Here is a 24,611-nt window from a genome sequence, read left to right on the forward strand (position 1 = left end):
TTGGATCTATTACGATATGTAAATAGTTGTTCGTATACTGTTACTCTCGTATACTCTCACGGATGATTAATAATATATGCGGAGCTTGCTTTTCGTCTGAGCCAACAATTGAGAGGTAAGAGCAGCCTTGTCATTAACAAGTCCAGTAGCTCTGGTATCTTTGAAATACCAGAAATTCTTTGAGATTTCGACATTATTGCACTACAATAACAAACTGTTACTTCACAACACATCCGTATCCTCATCATTTGATATGTTCACACCATACAGCAATAGAACCCCCATTAACGTTTTTAAACCCTCCACTTTGCGGTGGGGTTTCTTTCATTCAATATCTGAAATATCATTAAATATATCTGGTGTTAGAGGTAAAAAACGCGCGCGAACGGTGTTCACTCCGTGATTTTTGTTGTTTTTTGGTTGGAAGTTTTGAATTTTAAATTTCGGAGTTGTGTACGCCTGGGCGATTTACAATTAATAAGGTGAACTTTTGAAAAGGGGTGCCTGAATTTGAACGATTAGGTTTATTTTGTGTGAATTTAAGCATTTTTTACTTTAGCAAATAAAATTTTAATTTCGCAAAATAAACAAAAACAAAAATTTGTGTTTTGTCAAAAACAGCTGATAGAGACAGAGACTTTCTTAACGAAAGTAATAAATTGTAAATGTAGTGTTGCTACAGTGTAAGTTTTAATTATCTTTATAAAACGTATATAAACTTTAATAATTTTATTTACAAATTTAAAATTTAAATAATTATTATAAAAACATTCTGTAATTATATTGTAAAATAAGTGTATGAGTAATAGTGCTACACGGCGGCACTCTCAAATAAGTGAAAATGGCCTAAACAGCTATTTAATGCTTACTTCAGATGACATTAAAATAAATAATCACCAATAATTAAACATCTAAACAAAACAAGGACCGAAGCAAATATAGCAAAAATAGCTAGGGAAATTGCCACAGCCAATAAAATTAAACTAAATAATGATTCATCACAATCGCTAGGAAATGATCAACCTACGAACTCGTTGCAGTCTCGTAAGATTAATGACCTTGAAGGCAGTATAAAACATCTTACAGAAAAGATCAAGTCATTAGAAAAAGGTTGTGAATCTCTATTAAGAGAAAATGAAAACCTGAAAGCTGAAAAAATATACCAATTTCTGTTAAAAAGAAAACCAATACTAGTGCTACAATTATAAACGCAGTACATAAGAACGTTGCGCGTAACAGTAATTCACCCCAAAACGATAAACGTGGGGGTTCTAGTCCTGTAAATGCACAGCGAAAAAATAAACAAAAAAAGCCTGATAGCTACTGGCTTGCCTCACCTAACCGTTACGAGGTTCTCGACAACTCTGATGCTGATAATCAGGGAGAAATATCAGAACATGACAAATTAATTAAAGAAAGTAAAATTCCTAAACCACCACCAATATTTGTAGCGGGTGTTGGTAACATTCAACCATTGCAGGCACTGCTAAATGATGTGGCTCCAAATGAGTTTGTACTCAAAATTTTGGGTTATAACGAAGTCAAAATACAGCCCTACACAGTGGATATCTATTCAAACGAAACTTGGCGGGCTTCTGGGGTGAAACCTTACTTCGCCGGTTACAGTCTCAAGCCTGGATGGTTTACCATTAACTGTCTGGACGACGACACTGTAACTTGGTCTAAAGAGACAATCCCAGCCTTGAATCCGTAGAAAGGAGCCCAGCTTACGATAGTGGACGAGGCAGAAGTGCCAAAATCTGAAATCTATGTTGGCTACTTCCCAGGCTCAGCTTCCTGGCAAAATGACCGAATTTTGGGACAAATTGAGTGCCAAAATTCGGGCATGTGTGTCAGGGACTGGCGGGTGTTCCACAGGCTTAATAAGGGCGATCTCGTCGAAATGGCGATTGCTCTGGACCTTTTATCGTCCGAAATGGTCGGAAAGCTGAGCAATAAAGTCTTTTATGGACTTAGTACTGCCGTGCTGAGACCAAGACACAAGGAAAACAGAGCAAGGGAAGCGGTTGACGATGAACAACCGTCAACATCTGCGGCTCGTGCTCAGCCAAGCAATCAAAAGCCGAAATCGGGTCTCAACTACTGGGGGACCATCATTGAGAGGGGGCAGAGTCCGTGCCTAAGGCCGAAAACCTTCTACTCTCTCTGATCGTCTCAGGAAATGGGAAAGGAAAGACCCGGAGGCCACGGAACTGCTGCGCGGTACGAAGGGCGGCAAGGTCCACAAGGGCTAGTCTGGGAAATAATGTCCCGGACCCCGTCACATCCGCAAAATTCTTGGAGGCAGCTTCATTGCCTCCAAATCAACCACCACCGAGCGATAAGAGCTTCATATAGGCTCAGTGCCTTGATGGAACAACACTGTCTGGATTTTGTGGCCACCAAATAACCATGGGCCACAAATGGATGCATAAACGGTCTACAGACAAAAACGTGTAAATTGATCTATGATAGTAATGTTGATCGTCCTAGAGCGGCGATAATGATTAACAAAACCATTAAATCTCTTCCAATTACAGAGCTCATACAGCGTGAACTTGTGGCAGTACAGGCAGAAGTGCCTAGTACTAGGGGAACGAGAAAAATTGTTTTTGTATCTCTGTACCTACCTGGCGACGCAGAGGAAGCGGTGTCTCTCGAGCTTCAGCAGCTTACAGAATACTGCCGTATCCGAAACCTACAGTGGGTAATGTGCTGCGACGCCAACGCACACCATACAGTATGGGGAAGCACAGACATCAATACACGAGGTGAGTCACTTTTTGATTATATCACAACTAACAATTTAATGGTAGTTAATATAGGTAACGAACCTACTTTTGTAAATGCGATAAGGGAAGAGGTATTAGATCTAACTTTAGCAAGCGCATTTATATCTAATAACATTTCAAATTGGAGGGTGTTGAAGGATAACTCCTTATCAGATCACAGATATATACGCTTTGATTTGGAAGGGGAAGTTGAAAACACTTTCGAAACAAGACATGTTAGGAAGACCAACTGGTCTCTATATAACTTCAATTTAGAACAAAACATTAGTTGTCTTGTAGATAGGATTACTAATTGTCAGGAACTAAATCTTGAGGTTAACTGCGAACTTGTCAAAAAGAAACGTTCTAGGAACATCCAATGGTGGAATAGGGAACTGGACATTTTGCGTAAAAAAGCCCGCCAACTCCTTAATAGAGCCAAGTCCAGCGGGGACTGGGAATCTTATAAGAGTGCCTTAACGACTTACAATAAGGAATTGAGAAAATCAAAGAGGAAATCATGGAGGAGGCACTGCGAAGAGATTGAAACACTTCCCGCGGCTGCGAGACTCCAGAAATCTCTGAACAAAAACCACTCAAATAGCCTCTCTACACTAAAGAAGGCTGACGGAAGCTTTACGGAAAGCCTTTAAGAAACGGGACAGCTTTTGCTGGACACTCATTTTCCAGGCTGTGCCATGTATACTGAGACTACGGACACCATCGAGGATACTCGTTTCTTGTTGGTTATAAAAAGAGATCTTTCACTGGCTCGTAAAATCTTCACAGTCACTAAAACTATATGGGCCATTTCATACCGAAAGCAGGCAAAAAGGCGGACCACACGCCAAAAGCTTTTTGGCCCATTAGCCTTACTTCTTCCTTGCTTAAAGCAATGCAGAAGATTATAGATCAATACATCAGGGAAGCCCACATTAAAGCTTCACCTCTACATATTGAACAGTATGCTTATCAGTCGGGCAAATCAACCGAGTCCGCTATACACAGTCTAACAAGTAAAATTGAGAAGGCTTTAGACGGTAAGGAAAATATCTCTCTGCACATCGGTTGACATTATAGGAGCTTTTGATAATGCAACATTCAGATCAATTGAGAAAAAAATGGTAAGGAAAGGAGTACATAGACTGAACATAACATGGATTCTCAATATGCTGAAAAATAGGACGGTAATCTTTGAAATGGGGGTGAAGAGATTATCTCTCAAGTCAGCCAAAGGATGCCTCAAAGAGGCGTTCTGTCGCCGCTCCTATGATTATTGGTCATTGACGTACTCCTACAGTCTTTTAGTGACCTAGGATATGAAGTTCAGGGCTTTGCAGATGATCTGGTTATCATGGTTAGAGACAAATTTGACTCCACCATATTCGATCGTATGCAACTAGCTCTTGACATCACTTAAGATTGGTATCAAGAGAATGGACTCTCGATTAATCTGAATAAAACAAACTTAGTACCCTTCACCAGAAGAAGGAAGATGAGTCTAGGGACCCTTAAGTTAGGGGACACTAACTTAATACTATCTCAGTAAATGAAATATCTAGGAGTAATTCTAGATAAAACTCTTACTTAGAAAAATCACTTATCATATGTGACTGGCAAAGCTCTAAGAGCAACTTATGCGTGCCAAAGTCTGTATGGCAAAACATATGGTCTGCGACCAAAAGTGATGGCTTGGTCGTACAAGACCGTAATAGTACCAATGATCACCTATGCATCCTTGGCATGGTAGCCAAAGGTAAATTAGGCGAAGGCTAAGATGACCCTCAATAATATTCATCGAACAGCCCACCTAAGCGTAACGGGAGCAATAAAAACGTGCCCCACAGAATCCCTAGCAATGCTTACTGGACTCACTCCATTACACATTACAGTTAAATGGACAGCGACCAGTGCCGCACTAATTCTTCCTTATCTATGCAATCTTAAACAGGGCAATCTTATAGGATACGCAAAGATTCTAGATGAAGTCTGGAACTCTCCATGCCTTAAGGTTTTTGACAAGATGAATAGAAAATTAGCTTTCTAAAGGGAATTCGAAGTGGTCATTAGTGACCGATCCACCTGAAGAAACAATGAAATTAACTTAAAACAGGGCTCTTAATTATGGTATACTGATGGATCCAAAAAGGAAGATAACAATCGCAATGGGAAAAACTGCTTCCATTTTTCAGGCATAGGTCCATGCCTTAGAGCTATGTGCAAGAGAATGCATACGAGGTACCAAAATATGCATCCTTTCAGACAGTCAAGCAGCTCTAAAATCTTTAGCAAAATCCTTATTCCAATCAAAGTTGGTCTGGTAATGCTTTCAACATGTACTCCTTTCATTCGTCCAGAGCCCTTCCGCGGGTTAACAAATAGCTTCACAAATAGCTTATTATGTGAACGGGTGAAACAACATCTACTTGAACACTGGAGAGCCCAAACAGGCATGCGACAGTCAAAAGATTCATTGATCCTGATCACATCAAAGTTGCTATCTTTGGCCTTTGCAGAAACGGTATTAAAATCTACACTGAACTTCATACAGGATTCTGTCGACTTGATTACCACATGAAGATTATAGGTGTGGTAGAAAGTGATTCCTGTCGATTCTGTCATGAGGAGAAGGAAACATCAGAACATGTTCTATGCAACTGCCCAGCGGTGGCAAGACGTAGATTTGATTATCTTGGAAGCGAGGCATTAGTCCCAAATCAAATAGGTAAAATTAAACCCACAGCAATTACAAGATTTATAAATAGTATAAAATTGTCCTAGTTGGGCCCTTAAGCGCACAATAGATCTTTTAGGTCGGAGTAATAGCCTATTACTTAAATAATAATACTGACCGACAGATCTAAATAAAACACCAGATGTCATTGACTTTTGCATTTGTAAGGGCGTACCCATAAATAATCTAACCTTGCGGTCGTCGTTAGATCTTTCGTCTGACCACTCTCCTCTTCTGTTAGAAATTCAATCGAATATCGTCCTAAAAACTCCAGAACTCAGACTTCACAATAAAAGTACTGAATGGGCTACGGGCTATTTTCCGTAGTTACATTAGCGAGCACCTCTCGACACATATTCCTCTTAAAACTAATCATGACATTGAAACCGCAGTAGAACAATTCAACAAAATTGTACAAAAGGCAGCTTGGTCTGCAAATCCGTCTACACATAATTGTAAGACTGTACATCTAGACAAGGATATCAAAGAACAACTGCTTGAAAAACGTAAATTACGTAGGGTCTGGCAGATGACGAGAGATCCTAACGATAAGAGGCATCTAAATGTAGCCATCAAAAAGCTCAAAGTAAAAAAGCTCTAGAGGCAAGAAAAAATGCAAGCATTGTTACTTAATTAGCATGCTTGTCTCCCTCGGAGGCCACTGAGTACTCCTTGTGGAAAGCTACACGCATACTTAATGAACCTACATCGCATATACCACCAATAAAGATGAGTAATGGGCAATGGGCTAAAACTGATACTGATAAAGCGAAAACTTTTGCAGCACACTTGGTAAAGTCTTTCAGCCATGCTGCTCTAAAAATAATCTGAAAGAGTTTGAAGTTGAAGCTTTTCTCCACACACCGCATCAATCACACTTTCCTTTTCCTAGGTCTTTGACTCGTGAATTAAAATGGGTCATAAAAAAAAAACATTAAAACCAGAAAAGCTCCAGGATATGATCTGATAACCGGAAGGGTGCTACATGAGCTACCAGATGTGGGTTTTAAATTCATAAACCAATTGTTCAATGCAATTTTTACCAGTGAACACTACCCAGTTCAATGGAAAGTCGCCCCAATAATATTAATTCCAAAGCCCAGAAAACCCGTCGAACTTGCAATATCTTACAGACTCATCAGCTTACTTCCTGTGTTGTCAAAAGTATTTGAGAGAGTATTCCTATAACGTCTAAAGCCAATTATCGAAAATAGATGTCTGATTCCCAACCACCAATTCGGGTTTCGCGAGCACCAGTCTACTATTGAACAAGTAACTAGAGTATACAACTTCGCAAGACTTACATTGGAAAATAAAGAATACTGCTGAGCAGCTTTTATCGACATAACACAAGCTTTCGATAAAGTATGGCACACCGGACTTCTCTACAAATTGAAGTTACAACTCCCGCATAGCTACTTCTCCATCTTAAAATCATATATACTAGATCGGCACCTTATGGTTAAAATGAATAGCTGTCACTCTGAACTTTTTCAAATAGAGGTTGGAGTTCCCCAAGGAAGTGTGTTGTGTCCTACTCTATATACTCTGTTCACACTAGATCTCCCACTCAGCGCTGAAACGTACACTGTAACAGTTGCGGATGATACTGTAGTGATTGCGAAACACGTAGGTCCTGTAGTAGCCTCACAACTGTGGCAAAGTAACCTGAACGATGTCAATGCATGGCTAGACATTTGGCACATTGAAGCTAACGATAACAAATCAGTCCAAACTATGTTTACTCTCCGCCATGGTACCTGCCCTTCCATTGGACTGAATGGCCGTGAATTGCTGCAAGCTGCAAACGCCAAATATGTAGGTGTATATTTTGACCGTCGTCTAAATTGGCGTCAACACATCTTTACAAAACAAAAGCAGTTAGGACTAAAGCTACGGTCCCTTTACTATCTACTTAACCCCAAATCCAAGTTGTCGCTACAAAATAAAATACTTTTATACAAGGTCGTCTTAAAGCCAATCTGGACATACGGTATACCCATCTGGGGTATAGCAGCGAAGTCAAATCTAGATATGATTCAGAGGTTTGAATCAAAAATATTACGAATCTGTGCCGACGCCCCATGGTTTATTCCGAATAACGTCCTACATCATGATCTTGGCATCTCTACAGTGTACGAGTCAATACAGCAGATAAGCAGCAACTATTACTCACGACTGGTAGTTCAACCTAATCCACTTGCCGCAGGCCTAAGAGGGATACTTTTAATATTCGTAGATTAATACGCTTCGTAACTTTCGATTTGCCGAGTTGATTCTAGAAATTGTAATTCTTTATAATGCGGTGATTACCAATGGGTAGTCCCGTACTTGCCAATCGTATATTGTTATTGCCATAAGTATTACTTATTATTCATTCATAGAATAGATGGTATATAATAAAATGAAGTTTAAAAAAAAAAACAAAAATATCTGAAAAGTTCTCCGGGCTTTTTCATTTATTTCTATCAAATTTTGTTCAAGTTTCTTAGGAGTGAATATCAGATCGAATACGGCGCACTAAATACGACCCTTGATCGCTCGAGTTGAATCAACAGAGTGCCATAAAACACGTTGTGATCACTAGTGCGAACTACTGGATTAGGTAGAGTGTTGCCACAATAGATCATTTGTATCTATTTACAATATTTTGATGTTTGTACCTATGTTATTTTAATCTGCTCTATTACAGTTACTGAAGTCAAACAGAAACGTATTAAAATAATACAACCCGGATCAGGAGCATCACAGAAGGATATGCAAAAGCGGACACAACGGTTTTAATGCGTACTGAACTCAAAAGTCGTATAGGAATTGCTGAATCTTATTTCACGCATATTATGAGAAAACGAGCCTGAAGACAATTTCGAATTTCCACTTGATGTGTGCATTACTTCTCAGACTTGGTGCCAGCCGCCATCACAAATCAATATTTTTTCATGACATTTATCGGCAAATACCAAACACGCAGATGAAAATTTCTTAAATCAAATTGCGTTAACCTATTATTTGGAAAAGAAACATTCTTTAATATACTATCCTTAGGGCAAATTGAACTCCGCGATAACTTACCTACGCCAAAAAACAAATTGCTTGGTTGAGTGGTGTTAGGAAAGTACAATTCTGATACCACATATTCAATTAAATTTTCTGCTTGTTTACTATCTTTTACAGAAATTTAATTAATATTACAATAGGCCTGTTTATTTTAAAAATAACATATGAAACAACAACATTGGTCTCTTATATAGTCCAACCTTTTTGAAATTGCTTAACTAATAAGCAGCTCAATACACATGGTTGCCAATACTAAAAATTCGTCTATTGTGAACGATTTTTAGAAGTAGATACGAAATTTCCAGGTATCTGTCAACGTATGATTTAGTTAATTATTCGTATTTCGTGTCGTCATTGTTCGTAACAATTACATTATTTTCCTTTTTATTATTCTACTGTCAAAAGTCAAGAAAAATTATATTTTATTTAGAGTCACGTTAAAAAAAAATATTCTCATCAATAATTGTAAAGAATTGTTATTCATTTTCGAAATTTCAGCATTAAATTTTTTTACAAATGTTATTACAAATGTTTATTGTTTTGCAAATGTAAGCCGAACAAACATTTATTTTAAAACCAAAATGTGATGACTACTATATCTTAAAAGCAACAAAATACATAATAGTTATACTTCTTTAAAATAGTTCTTCAAAATATAATTTGGTGAATTATAAATATACGGTAAAAATGTGGCTTTCACTTAACTACAACATATAACCGATAAGACAGCCCAACCCAGATGTTTAAACATTTTCAGAATTTGTAGAATTTTAAAGAAAAATGAATGAAAACATTTAGAACCTTTAGTAGAGTTAAAGGAAGTTCTAAAGGAGCCTAAAAGGAGGTTCAACAAAGTATACGTTTATTTTAATTAAACTTTTATATTTATTACGAATTCGTAGAATATTTTATATTTGTTATTATTGTTATTGTTAGCTTAAATGTTTATTTCTTGTTGTAATTCCATAATATATTATTTAAGCATCTCGCAAAAATAACAAGCAACCCAAAGGGAATACCCTTCATTTTAGAAATAAATTAAATAAATGCGATTTTTAACTTTGTAAAAACACTTCCTTGATAAAGCGTATGTTTCCAGAATCTTAAAAACTAAGTAATATAACTGAAGAACCTAGATATAATTTTGTGGTTAAGACTTGCTATGGTGTTTAATATGTTTTATTTAAATTTAATAGAAGCCGTTAATTATATAAATAATAAGTAAAGTAAAAAAATTAAACATATAACGAGTGTTGAAACGTATACAGTTTAAGCAATACTATATATGTTCATGTATAAGAACTTTTAGAAATTTTTGTGAAATGTAAAAAAGATTGTATTAAACATGCCATGGAAATGATTGACGTACAATACTACTAGATTAATACAAATATATAAAATAAATTTGTTTTTAGTTATTAACAAAAATTAACCTGTTTGTTTGCGATAAAAAGAAAAAAGATGAACCGGCTGGAATTGGCTCAATTTTGGTTGATGTGTTAACATCAGACAATCTTCGAGGTCGTGCTGTAATTATTTCATCATCTAATTTTCTCAATTTGAGAAAAAGTGTTGTATTCCGAAAAGTAGAAATAAAAAAAAAAGAAAATAAATCAATAAATTAAAGTAACATAAGAATAAAAACGTACATAAAAATCGATTTTATATTATTTCTCTCCGGCATATTACTTATGTATTTTCACTACACGTGAAAAATTATAACTAACTAAAATTACGAAAATATTTTTATAATATATTGCCCTCTTCCACAAAATTTTCTTAAATTCGGAATTCATATCTTTTAATACTGAAATAATGGCCCTGGATAGTTACTTGGTACCCGCTGGGTAATTCTCTAATAGTGTGTACAGCGAGTCCTACTCTCAGGACTTTATAATTGGGCCGACACTTAAAATCAGTCCTCAGTGAAATCCGACCCCTGCATACGAAAAAACGACAGTGGCTTACAGATTGTTCAGGTGATTTATGCACCTGAAATGTGAAATCCGTTATCGAATTTTAACGGTCGGAAAATTCAGGATTATTCTCCGAATATTTTATACCTGAAACATGAAGATATGGAGAAATCACTTCTCCAAATTACTATCTGGCAACGACAACATTCATTTCATCTTTGGATAAAATGATCTCGTTTTTTTAATCGAAAATGATGATATTGAAACTCCACCACCTAGCCATAAAAAGTGCGGACTGCTAGTGCAGCGACTAGAAAACATTAAGGCGACAGACGCAGATGGTATACTTTCAGAATTGTTCAAAGTCAGTGGTGATATGCTGATAAGGCGACTATATGCTGAAATGCATTAACGTGTCTGCAGAAATGGTTTGGGTATAAGGATGCCTGACTGGTATAATCTAAGTACTGTCTGTCTTGTTTTAAAAAATTGCGATAAAACGTTTTATGGCTACTATTACGAGATCAGCCTGACACTTGTCGCATGGAAGGTGACACAGCTATACAACCCCTCGGTGTAGCTAATATTCTAGATACAAAAGTAATATATATAACATACGCAGCGTGTATTCAACGCACAATCACGGTATGTCGCAACAGCAATCTCTGATTTAAAGCACAAAAATAATATATATGCAATTGATATTGATTCAAAGCACAAAAGTAGTGTATCTAAGCAGGATGGATTCAACGTACAATCAGAATCTGAAGACAAATGTAATATATATGAGCAGCATGGATTCAACGCACATTCACGCTATGTCACCACAGCTATTTCTGTTCAAAGGCTCAAAAGTAATTGTTATATATATAATTAATATATATGTTTATAACAATTTAAGTTACAGTGTATACTCAAAAATGTTTTGTTCGTAAGCTTTTGATAATGATAATAAAAGTTAGTCTGTAATACAACTCAAAAGCGTGCACTTCATTTGGTGAAGACACCACATAATTGGCGACGAGAAATAAAAAAAAAATAGAAAAAAGTTTTTTTTCTTTTGAACATTGGATTTGTGTAAATATACAAACTGTTTTTTTAAATTTTTTTTTTAAAAAAAAAGTAAAAAAAAGAAGAAATATATATATTTCTTGAACATTGTATTTGTGTAAATATACAAATTGATATAAAATCAAATAATAATAAAAAAAAAAAAACGTGATCGGGCACAAAAGTGTGTATATGTGTGTGGGCTGTTGAAGATTAATAATTGTAAATTATAAATTAAAATTAATTATTGTAAATTATAAATTAAAATATTAAAAAATGAGTACGGATAGCAAAAAATGGTGTATATTATCCAATTCAACACGTGCCGGAATTTAATCCATGCAGCGAATTGTGGGATTTGTGGAAGGAAAAGTTAGAAATATACTTTTGTGAGATAAATTGCATCAGTGATAACACAAAAACAGCTCTTCTCTTAAAATCTATTGGATCGGGGCCATAAGCTGTTCTCCATAACATATGCAGTCCAAGTAAACCAGTTACAAAGTCTTACAAAGAGCTTTGTAATATAATGGATAAACATTACACGTCTCCAACAATCATATTCAAAGAGAGAAAAACTTTCACACTGCAGTAAAAAGTGAAAATGAATCAATTTCCGAGTGGTTTGCTAGAACAAAACAATTAGCGTTGAATTGCAGGTTCGGTGAGCAACTTGAGTCTTTTGTCTTGGATCGTTTTATTGTTGGATTGTCGGGAAAAATTTTTGAGCGACTTTGTGAAGAAGACGAAAAGCTTTCGCTAGATGAAGCATTACGTAAAGCACTCATTATGGAAGTGAAGCAAAAAACAAGTAATGACTGCATTGCAATTAATATTGTAAAAAATAAAACAATGTATAAGAGCGGCGATAAATATGCCAGCAGTAACAAAAATTGCAAAAAAAATTCAGATTGTAAGCATTGTGGTTGGCGTAATCATGAGTCTAAAGATTGCAGATTTAAAAATTCTAAAAGCCATCACTGTGGTAAAATTGGACACCTAGCATCAGTGTGCGGACATGTGAAATTAATAAAAATAAAAAAATAGGTTTTGTATCTGAAGTAAAATCTAAAAAATTTGTTAATATAAATAATAATAATGATCCGAATTTTCTATTTACAGTGTAACATCTGAAGTTTCAAGTGCTGATGAGTTTAAAATTCCAGTGACTGTCGATGGATTATGTGTGAAGTTGGCATGTGATACGGGAGCATCTTGCAGTTTACCACCTTTATCGTGGCTAAAAAAATGTAAAAAACAAGTAAGTCTAACTCCATGTACAACGACTTATGTTGGTTATGGTGGTAATAAAATTAAAACTGTAGGCTTGCATAATTGTAAGATAAGTTATTGTGGAACTACAAAAAATATAACATTTGCAGTAACTAACTGTTCAACTCAACCGTTGCTTGGTAGAGATTTCTTAAGCTTGTTTAATTTTCGTTTGGAACAAATTTGTGCTGTAGGCCAAACAACAAGCCAATCTGTAATTATTGATGAAATTAAAAATCAATTTGCAGAAGTTTTTAATGGGCAATTAGGTTCATATAAATCTACACTTATTTCATTACCTATTTCTGAAAATGCTAAACCAGTATTTTGTAAACCAAGACCCATACCTTTTGCTTGGAACAAAAGCATTGAAGAAAATTTGAATCAACTAATTAAAAATGATATTTTAGAAACCATTAACAATAGTGATTGGGGTACGCCGTTGGTTCCTGTATTAAAACCAAATGGTGAAATAAGAATTGGTGGGGATTATAAAACAACAATAAACCATAATTCATAATTCACCATAATTGATCTTTCCAATGCATACAACCAACTTATTCTGGATGAAAAATCACAACTTTTGTATACTTGGTCTACACATTTGGGTACTTTTAAAATGAAGCGTATGCCTTTCGGTATCAAACCGGCAGCATCAATATTTCAAAAAACAATGGAAACATTATTATGTGGAATACCATATGTAGTTGTGTATCAAGATGATATAACAATATCTGGAAAAAATTTAAAACAGCATCTTGCTAATTTAAAATTAGTATTAAATAAATTAAAAAATTCTGGATTAAAACTAAATTTACAAAAATGTTCATTCTTTCAAAAAAAAATTTCTTATCTAGGATTTACTATAGATAAAAATGGTCTTAGTAAAAATCCTGAACGGATATCTTCTGTGTTAAATGCACCTATACCCAATAATGTGTCTGAGTTAAGAGCATTCATAGGAATGGTAAATTATTACTCAAAGTTTATTAATAACTTTGCTTACAAAATGATTCCACTTTATAAGCTTTTACAAAAAAATACTAAATTTGTATGGTCTGAACAATGTCAAGATGCATACGAATGCATAAAAAAAGATATCACATCAGACCAAGTACTTACACATTTCAACCCAGAATTTCCAATTATGCTAACAACAGATGCTTCGAATAGTGCAGTTGCAGGAGTTCTTTCTCATGAATTTTCAAAGAATGATTGCAAACCAATTGCCTTTGTTTCAAGAGCTTTATCTAAATGTGAACAAAATTACAGCACTCTTGAAAAGGAAGCGTTAGCTATAATTTTTTGTGTTTCAAAGTTAAAATAGTATTTGCTTGGCAATAATTTTATATTGCGAACTGACCATAAACCACTTATTTCAATTTTCAATGAAAATAAAGGCTTACCTATCATGGCAGTAGCAAGAATGCAAAGATGGGCTTTTATTATGACTGGTTTTAACTATAAAATAGAGTATGTTAAAGAACATTTAAATCATGCTGATAATCTTTCATGTATTCCGCAGACTCATTATGATGAAACTATGAATGACAACCATGACGACGATAAAAGCTATATATATAGTATTCAAGAGCAATCTCATTTAAATCTAAATTTTAAAAATATAGCACAACAAACTAGACGCGATCCAATTCTTTCAAAAGTATCTGATGCTGTTTTAAATGGAACAATTAACAATTTAAAAGGAAATCAGTTTACGTCATTTACTACCAAGAGTATAGAATTAACAATTGATCGTGGATGTCTACTTTGGGGGTATAGAATTGTTATTCCTCAAAAACTTAGACAGAGTGTTCTACACAAATTACATGAATCTCATTTAGGAGTTGTCAAAACCAAATCTATAGCTAGATCTTATGTCTGGTGGAAAATATAGATGTTGATGTAGAAAATTTGATCAAAACTTGCATTTCATGTCAAGAACTTTTAGCAAGCCCAGAAAAGAGCACTTTAATACCGTGGACTCCAACTGATATTGTATGGAGCAGAGTTCATATAGACTTTGCAGGTCCTATTAAAGGTTTTTATTTATTTGTAATAATTGATTCTTTTTCTAAATGGGTTGAAGTATATCAAACCAGAAACATATCTTCAAGTTTTGTAATATCAAAATTAAGAGAATTATTTTGTCGTTTTGGAATTGTAAATACAATTGTGAGTGATAATGGTAGACAATTCGCTTCAGAAGAATTTAAAGTTTTCACCGCAAAGAACAATATAAAACATATTTTGACCGCACCTGGTCATCCTTCAACCAATGGACAGGTTGAAAATTTTGTAAAAACACTAAAAAAATCTTTATATGCAAATTTGCGTAATCAAAATGAAGCAAATTTTGAAATTGTTTTAAATAGATTTCTTATGGATTACCGAAACACCACACACTGCTCTACTAAAGAGTCTCCAGCTAAGATTTTCTTAGGTAGAAGGATTAGAAATAGATTCGACTTCATGAGACCTCCATTAACTAAAGATGAAATAATATATAATCAAGAAAGAAGCATTAATAATTATAAGGGTAAACGAAATGTTGATTTTGATATAGGTCAGAATGTGTATGTCCGTGACTACAAAAACCCTAACAGATCAAGCTGGTCTCCAGCAAATGTTAAAAAAAAAATTGGTCCAAGATCTTTCTTTTGTACACTTTCACATAATGGGAGGGAAATAAAGAGGCATACTGACCAAATACGAGCAGGTGCTACTAAAAAATTAGAACAAAATAAAAATATCAAATGGCACACTGAGTCTAATATTCTGGACAACAATCCTTCAGTCACTGAGAATATTATGGAAACTCACACACCACTTAAAAATTCAGTAAGTAATAATAATGAAAATATTTTGATTGATAATAATGTACGTAACTTAAGACCACGTAAGAATAGTAAAATAACTAAAGAATAATAAATTTAATTTAATAAGATATTTTGAGTTACATTATGACATTGTGAATTATTTATATTTTTGAAGTTACTTGAATTATTTATTTTGATTTATTGAATTTATTCTAATTTTAGTTTAATTGTAAATATAAGTAATGTTTCATTTATAAAGTTATAATTTCAAAAATTATTTATTTAATGTTAAATATAATATAAATAAATAGCTCATTTAGGAGGAGCATGTTATATATATAATTAATATATATGTTTATAACAATTTAAGTTACAGTGTATACTCAAAAATGTTTAGTTCGTAAGCTTTTGATAATGATAATAAAAGTTAGTCTGTAATACAACTCAAAAGCGTGCACTTCATTTGGTGAAGACACCACAGTAATATATCTACACAGCATGGATTGAATGCACAATCACGCTATGTCGCCGCAGCAATTTTGATTCCAAGCATAAAAGTACAATATAGTGATATTGATTCAAAGCATAAAAGTAGTATATGTATGCAGCATGTATTCAACGCACAATCACGCTAAGTCACCGCTTCTATCTTGATTCAAAACACAAAAGTAATATATAACCGCAGCATGGATTCAACGCACAACCACGATCTGAGGACGTATTTGTTATTCAAGGCACCAAATAATGTGCATCTATAACAAATATTCAAAGCACGAAATAAAAATATATAATTTCTCAATCGCTTACCATTTTCCTGGTTACTGGGTTCTTTCTTTTCTTTTGTTTAAGCGTAATGTGCATTTTTTATATGCAAGAATTGTTTTTGGTTGTTTACAATTTATGCGTATGCCTATTGTTTTGTCAAATTTTTATTTGTAAAAATTGTTTTTGCCTGTTTATCATTTTTCTCTGTTAACGCCACCTGTTTTGTATGTTCATCTTTTTGGACAAATAACTTAGAGCCGCTCAGTATTTTCTAACCCTAATTTTATTGAAGAACAAATTAGGACAACAATTGCTAAAATGTTGGAGAATAGTAGGAATACTTATAGTTAGTTAATCAGAGTCTTAAAATGATGCTAAGCAGAACCCATAGCTCCATAAAGATGCGATCGCTTTTCTCCGAACCATCTGATACCGTGTAAGGTTTTACAAAAAGTGATTCCTTATCATGTGATCTTTTCTGTTTCGTCATAGAAGTGATAATACGAAAATTATGTGTTCATAATATGGAACAGTATTTAACAAATGAGTCCAACCCTTTGCTTACGCTGACTTATTTCACATTATTAGATATAGCAAGCATGATGTTACAACTGCATTTGCTGCTATCGAAAAGGAATCAGCAATTATGGTATTACCGATGGGTAAGAATAAAACTAAGTATATATCGGCTACTGATAGAAATGTGCATCGGTATCAGAATCATCAGTATCAATTCGTCATTCGTTCGGTATGGTCGAGTGCTTTATACTAGGCCACGTGCAACTTTGTTGTCTCATTTTGACTCTGCTTAACATATATTGATGTTGAATAATATTGATATATTTATTTTTTATTAATAAAAAAGTTGAACTTCTAATTTGTGTAAACAAATTGTGAATTTGTTAAATTTCAATGTGGTGTTTATAAAACGTGTTTGTTTAAAAGACAACTAGTCATAGTACGGCATTGTAAGCTGTGCTTCGAGCTCAGCTTCAACTGTTTGAATTGTGGCGGTTTGTGTCCTCGGTATAAGCTTATGGGATAAGTTCACGTGATAACGGGATAAGCTTAACCCATACACGGCCGCTTTCAACACGGTCTCGCGTAAACTTCATAGTAAAATTTTAAAGCCGGTAGTACATTCACTAGTTGTATTCTCTTATTGATCTTTTATCAATCTTTAAGAAGAAGCACAACCCTCATTCTTAGTGAGTGTTGTTGCAAAAACTTCGTTACTCTTATATATATTATTATATTACATTATACTGCTATTATTATATTACATTATACTACTATTATATTATATTACATATATTATATATATTATATCTTATATATATACATATTGTATTATTCATTCACATTTACACTTATTTACCATTATAGCTATATGTGCGCTTATTTATAATTATTTATATATGCATTTATATTTGTAATTATATTTATATTTATATTCGTGTTTGTATCTATCTTCATAAGTGTTTCTGTACTATACTGTATTTGTAGTGGCATCTATATTTGTAATTATATTTACATTCAATTCATATTTATTATATATTGTATTTATATTGCACTTACATGTATATATCTTTCTCACTCACCTTCTATTTCAGTTTCATTTTTCCTTATTCTGTCATTCACCACCTAAGCCGTAAGCAAGTTGATGAGCAACTTGCGTCAGTTTTAAAATCCGTTGTGGCCCTTAAGGCTGACAACGCCCAGCTTCGTGCTGAGAATACCTTCCTTGCAACTAAACTGGCGTTGCTCACGGGCAACCCACCAAAGTCTTCTTCTTCTTCCCTCGCCGCATTTACTGTACCCCCTTCCACCTCCACAGCTACCGTCTGTAGCATTACTAGTCTCCACAAGTCTGCGCCAAGACCGAAATCTCTGCCTAGCGCTAATTCCATCCCCAAGCCTTCTTTAGCTCCCAAGGTCCCTGTGGAACCCAATCCCTCCACTCCTTCTACTGTTCCTTTGGCTTCGGTCACTAAGTCTTCGACGCCATCAGCCATTACGGCCCGTGGCGTCAATGTCAAGGAGCTTGGCTCCGCAATAAAATCCGCTTTTCCCAATGCTGTTTATGAGTTTAAATGCGTAAATTGCACAACCACGCGTATCCTAACTAAGAGTACGGATACCTTTTACAACATCAGTTCTCTGCTCCGTGAGCAGAAAATTAAGAGTTTTGCCTCCATCCCCTGAGAGGACCGAATCACTCCTGTCCTCCTTAAGCATTTCCCCTCATCCTATGATGTCTATCGATCTGAGGGCCTCAATGAATTTCGTGAGACATGGAGTCTTATTTGCTTCTGCGGCAAAAGCCGCAACCCGCAAGCCCACTTCGCTGCCTAGAGCAGCTAAACCTTTCCCTATCCGTGCTCCTGAGCCTGACTCTTTTCTCCCTAATATTCAGGGAATCTTCGCCTTTGCTGCAGGCATTAAACAGCAGTACAGCCTTCTGTCCCAATCTCACAAGAAAGCCTTTCTTGTCCAGAAAGTCCTCGAATTAGTTTTGTGATGAATGATCTAAGAATCATTCTTATAAACGTCAATTCTATACACTCTAATCTTAGGCGTACCTTTTCCGCGGATTTTGCTGAACGCAACAACCCCCACATCATCCTTGTGACTGAAACACGGCTTAATATCAGAGACGTTGTAGATGTCAGAGGATATAATTTTATTCGGTTCGATAGGGACCGCGTCGGTGGGGGAGTCGCCATTTTGGCAAATGACTCCCTCAAGTGTACTAGGACTCATATCCCTTCACTTGTTACTCTTGAGGCGGTTGGTAATACTCTTTCTCTCTCCAACCGCTCTGATCTGAACATCTTTTGCGTCTATCACACTCCCTCTATTGCTTCGTACATTGTCCCTTGTGATCTGGGGACCCTTGCCTACTTGTTCCCTAAACCTTTCCTTATCGGTAGTGGCTTCAATAGTAAGCACCCCTTTTGGAATAATTCTGTCTCTTGCCCTAGTGGCACTATGCTATTCAACTGGCTGACTAACAGCTCAGTCAGCATTATTTTAAGTGTGGTAGCTCCATCGGTTCCGACTCATATCAATAGTATCATTGACTTTTTCTTAGCGAATAATCGCCCTCTTCCCTGCCTTGGTGACCCACGAGTCATTGACGGTATATCTTACCACCAAGCAGTAAATCTTGCGCTTCACGACTGCAGAGCTACTTGTGCCTACCCTAGTACATTTTTTAACTTTCCTAGCACCAACTGGTCTTAATGAGCATGTTCCGAAGGTGCGTGTTCGCAAATTTTATCAAGTTCCACTTGATGCTTTTACCCTTTGCCTCATTACACTGAGGAAATCGCTTTGCCACCGAACTTATCGCCTTAGACAGCTAGCGCGAACGCAAGCTCATGCGTTCCAAGCCATCCTTAAGAACCTGGACACCATAATTGCCCAGAGAGTCAACCAATCCAGGTTTAATTCCATTAGTGCCAAGCTGCGTGCCACCCAGTGCCGGTCTGACGTCTTCAGTATGGTCAGGCAAATCTGTGGATCCAATAGGTCCATCTCGGACCTCCGCTATGGCAACACCATAGCGTATGACGACCTTGATAAAGCCAACGTCTTTGGTGAAGTCTTTGTGACTAATCACCGTCTTACGGCTGACCTAGGCGAATGCCACTTTACGTCCGCTACGAATTCTAAAGTTCATTGTCTTTTCGATGCTTTTAATGAAAGCATTGTCACTTTCTCTCCACAGTTCCCCGCTCTCTGCATCAATGTTGAAGACACCTAAGGGTTTCTCACCCCTTCCAAACTCATGGACATGCTTCGGCTCAAAACGCCCAAAAAGTCATCTGGCACTGACTGCGTGTCTTTCTACGCCATGAAGCGTTTCTCACTACTCTTTTTTAAAAAGTGCTCCTTCCCCCAGCCATGGAGGAAGGCCATAGTTTGTCCCATTGCCAAAAGTGGCAAACCCAAAGCTGACCCCTTCAGCTGTCGTTTTATTTCTCTTTTTAACTCTGTCAGAAAGCTCTATGAGACTTTCATAGCAAGCAAGTTGAAGTCCTTCTCCTCTGGGAATAACATTATTCCCCCTTTTCAGTTTGGCTTTAGGAGCCAAACCTCCACCGTCCATGCCCTGCATCATCGCCAAAAGTAAATATGCACAGGCTTTTTCAATAAGCAGCCCACTGTGGCACTAAGTCTTGACATTGAAAAAGCCTTTGATACTGTCGGGTTTGAAGGCTTAATTCTTAAGCTTCACCAGTTCGGCTTCTCTTCTACGCTCTGCAGTGTAGTCCACAAATTTCTTTCCAACAGAAGCTTACAGGTACGAGTCGGTTCCTCTCTGTCCCGTGATTTCCCCATCGACTCCGGCGTCCCTCAGGGCTCGGTTCTTGGACCACTCCTTTTTAATCTGTTTATAGCAGACATCCGGCTCCCGTTGATCTCTTCCCCTTCTATATCGCCCTTCCTACCTAGTTCATGCCCTTACTTTCTGATTTAGATGAGCCTAGTTCACTAGGTATTAAATCTATTTTCCCATTTTTCTCTCTCATGATTACTGGAATGACGTTTTCACATTGTTGTGGAAATCTTCTCCTTTCATTCCTAAGAGGTGGTTTTAGTGGGTTCAAGTCTCACACTGTGGCTTTCGATGCTTTCCACCTAGTGCAACAAAAAAAAAATGCCAATTTTAATTTCATATCTTATATACCACCTTAACGAACAACAGCGATTTCAGCTAGAAGAACAAAGATATTTGGTTTTTCATGCGTTTACGGCGATTACTGCATTAAAACGAATTACAAGTTGTACGAACTTTATCTTAACCTTGATATAATTTCGTGAATTGACATCTAGCGGTTTTGCTGTTTTTGTTAATTTTGAGAGACTGGATAAAGAAGTTCCAGCGATAAAGGTGTGTGAAGTGGTAATTAAAGGTTGAATGCGTAGAGGTAGACCGTGTTACTAGTGGAGTGATCATATTAAGGAAAGACAAACCACGTTTGATGTACGAGACTGGAGAATGCGCGCCCGAGACAGAGAAATGTTTTAGCCACTTCAGTTTTTTTTTTGTTTTATTCCCAATTTATAAGCTACTAGAAGCAGCGGCAGTACAGACATTGAAGCAGAAAAATTTATGATTATGATGGTTATCGCCTACGCGTAAAATTTCGTTGCGATGACGGTCCTGGTAGTTATCTGGGTAATCGTAACGATAGAAACAACGATCGCGGTCATGTCGATGACAGTGGACGTGTTCCATCAACAAGACTCTCTTAGTATTGTGTGATGGTAACTGGTCTACCACCATCTGGTTCCTGGCACGATTTAAAAGATCATATGCGTGAAGCTGGTGATGTTTGCTTTGCAGACCCTTATAAAGATGGTACACATGTTGTTGAGTTCAAAACCTACCTACTCACCAATTCGTCAGGTATCCTATTTCAGGTCTCGTTCTCGTTCTAGGTCTAAGTTTTAAGAATACAAGAAACCAAACAAATTCCCACACGTAAATTCAAAGCCACTTAAGTGTGTGGGAAATAATGTATGTACATGAAAACTTTAACACGTGTTTTCCACTCAGATTCCGGATATATACAAAACCATAAAAAAACCTTTATTTCTTTAAAGCATGTTTTCTTTCATTAATGATTTTTTCCAAAACTGATCTGTATAAAATTAAAAATAGTGAATTTACAAAATAGTGAAATACAAACAAAAAATTATCAACATTTTGCCATAAATACAAAAATACTCAAATATAGCTATTATTCCTTACTTTAGCAGAAATGTGAAAATTTTTGTTAATATTGCACTAAAAAAATCTATATAGTGTGGATTTCGTTGCTTGGCTAAGACAAACTGTTGAGACAAGCCTCAAGATGGAGGCTCGCAACCTTTTACCATTTATGTACCATTTATTGTTTTGTCACACAAGACTACTTCGCCAATTATGTTTATGTTCAGAATTTTACTCTATATGACTATACTCAATGCTTTATGTTTATAGTCTGAATTAGGTATAATATTTGCACTCACTTTGATGTCTCTTTTTACTATAAAAATGCAAATTTAATGCGAAAGACATCATGTGGGAATTTGGCTTCAATGAATGAAAAAATAATTTAAAAAATTAAAAATAAGATGCTTAATTGAATAATAATTATCATTTAATTTTTACCATGCAGTTAAGTTTAGTTTTAATTACCTGTTTGTGTGGCTAAATATGAATAATGAGCTGCCGTGTGGAATTGGTTTTTTCATCTTTTTAATGCTAATTTCGGACACCCGTCTGGGACGTGCAGATGCTGACCTTGGAGTTACTTCAGAAGGGTATTCTTCATATATTTATATAAGTGTGTATCCATATGTATGAAAATGTTACGCATCAGGAGATATAGTTTTGAATTTTTTTATTAGTAAGGATTGGATGAAAAAAGGTATGTGTATGTAATTGATACTAAAACACTTTTATAGTTTTGAATATATAATTTTTAATTGCTTTTAAGTGCGTAGGAGATTAGCAAACTTAACTGTCAGACAAAAAAGAAAATGCCATGACTGTGAGCAAAACTGCAAGCTTGTCGTCAACATGCTGTAAATGCTAGTCTGTCACTAAAAATTTGCGTTCCGTCATTCAAAAGCATATTTTGGGTGGTAACTATCACATTCAAAAATTTTGCTTGACTAACAAATCTTGACTATGAGCATGTTCAAGTTCGGTCGGTAGAATAAAATTGAGCAAGAAAGAGCGCAACTTGACTGACAGTCATATTTGTAAATCTGCACTAACACGTTATTTAAGTGTAGGTTTATGAACATAATATAAATTAATAACGTGAATCAGTAAGATATTAGCAGTTACTGTATTTTACATTTATCTGTATATGGAAACCTTCATCGTCATTTCAAGAACAGCTACTTTTCTGTTTCGCTTACATTCAGTTTAAGCAATAAGCAAACTTAAAAATTATATCTCTCTATCGATCTCCTGCATTTGTATGTTAAGCAGAAACTTGATGAAAAAAAATTAGATTCAATTTTACAACGGAAGACAACCTAAACGAACAATAATTCTATAGTATAATATTCAATTTCGAAAAATAATTGCTGAATTAGAGATGAAATCGAAACAATTTTATACCTATCAATTAAAAAGTAGTAAAGGACTAATAGTGGTCATAAAAGGCATAGAGGCAGGAGTTGATATTAAAGAAATTCATGATACGCTTAAAGAAAAAAACTTCGAAGCAAAAAGTGTATTTAATATCTTAAATAGACACCGTAAACCGCAACCAATGTACAAAGTTGAGCTGTATCCAGTCAGCAACAATCCTATTTATTAACCTATTTAACAATCCTATCCCATCCTATTTATTTGCTTCGCTTTCTTTTAAACAGAAAAATTACTATTGAGGAGACGCACAAACATGATTTTCCAGTACAGTGTTTCAAATGTCAGGAATATGGACACACTAAGTCATACTGTAAACTTGCCAAGGTTTGTGTTATTTGTGCCAAAATCCATAGCTCAGATAAATGTCCTGAAAGCAAAGAAAACCCAGCAGTTAGAAAATGCTCAAACTGCGGTGATAGCCACACAGCAAACTACAGAGGATGTCCAGTTTTCACTGCTCTAAGACTAAAATTAAACGTTGCCCAAAGACAGCGCACCCCACAGCTTAATCTGCCAAATTTCACAACATCTCATTTTCCGCCCCTGCCAGAGAATTCTGGTCCTGGATTGCAACCACCGGCTCCACCAATGCAGCAAATGACGTACGCAAATGCCACTAAACAAATCCCACTTCTTACCAATAGCTCCAGTGTTGTTCCAGGCTTTGAAGCAATGCTCGCAAGTTGTACCCAAAAAATTGAACACTTCATGGACTTCATGCAAAATATGATGAATAGCTTGATGCAAAGCATGATACAAAACCAAAGTTCGATTGCTGAGTTGGTAAAACCCAAATGAATGCAATCACAATATGCCATTGGAACGCAAACGGCTTAAGTCAACATGTATTGGAAGTAACTAGATTTCTGGTGAGTAACAATATCGATATACTGCTTATATCCGAAAAACATTTAACCTTCAAAAACTGTTTTCGAGTTTATGGATATAAGTTTTATGACCCTAAACATCCAGATGGTAAAGCATGTGGTGGTTCTCGAGTACTTGTTAGAAACACAGTACAACATTATCAAATCCAAAAGCATTGTTTTAAATACCTTCAGGCTA

At 35.7% G+C, this 24,611-nt stretch overlaps 1 protein-coding gene across 1 annotated transcript in view; it reads right to left on the reverse strand.

The window, feature by feature from the left end:
- The window catches only part of LOC119675360 (voltage-dependent calcium channel type D subunit alpha-1-like), a gene marked incomplete at its 5' end in the record, with an annotated part of 236,679 nt that overhangs the window by 95,972 nt on the left and 116,096 nt on the right, over positions 1–24,611 (reverse strand). The window contains 1 exon segment of the mRNA XM_038086558.1: positions 22,578–22,707. Within this exon segment, the coding sequence (XP_037942486.1) occupies positions 22,578–22,707 (130 nt within the window).

Source organism: Teleopsis dalmanni, chromosome 2 (genome assembly GCF_002237135.1).
Source record: "Teleopsis dalmanni isolate 2A chromosome 2, ASM223713v2, whole genome shotgun sequence".
Lineage (NCBI taxonomy): Eukaryota > Metazoa > Arthropoda > Insecta > Diptera > Diopsidae > Teleopsis > Teleopsis dalmanni.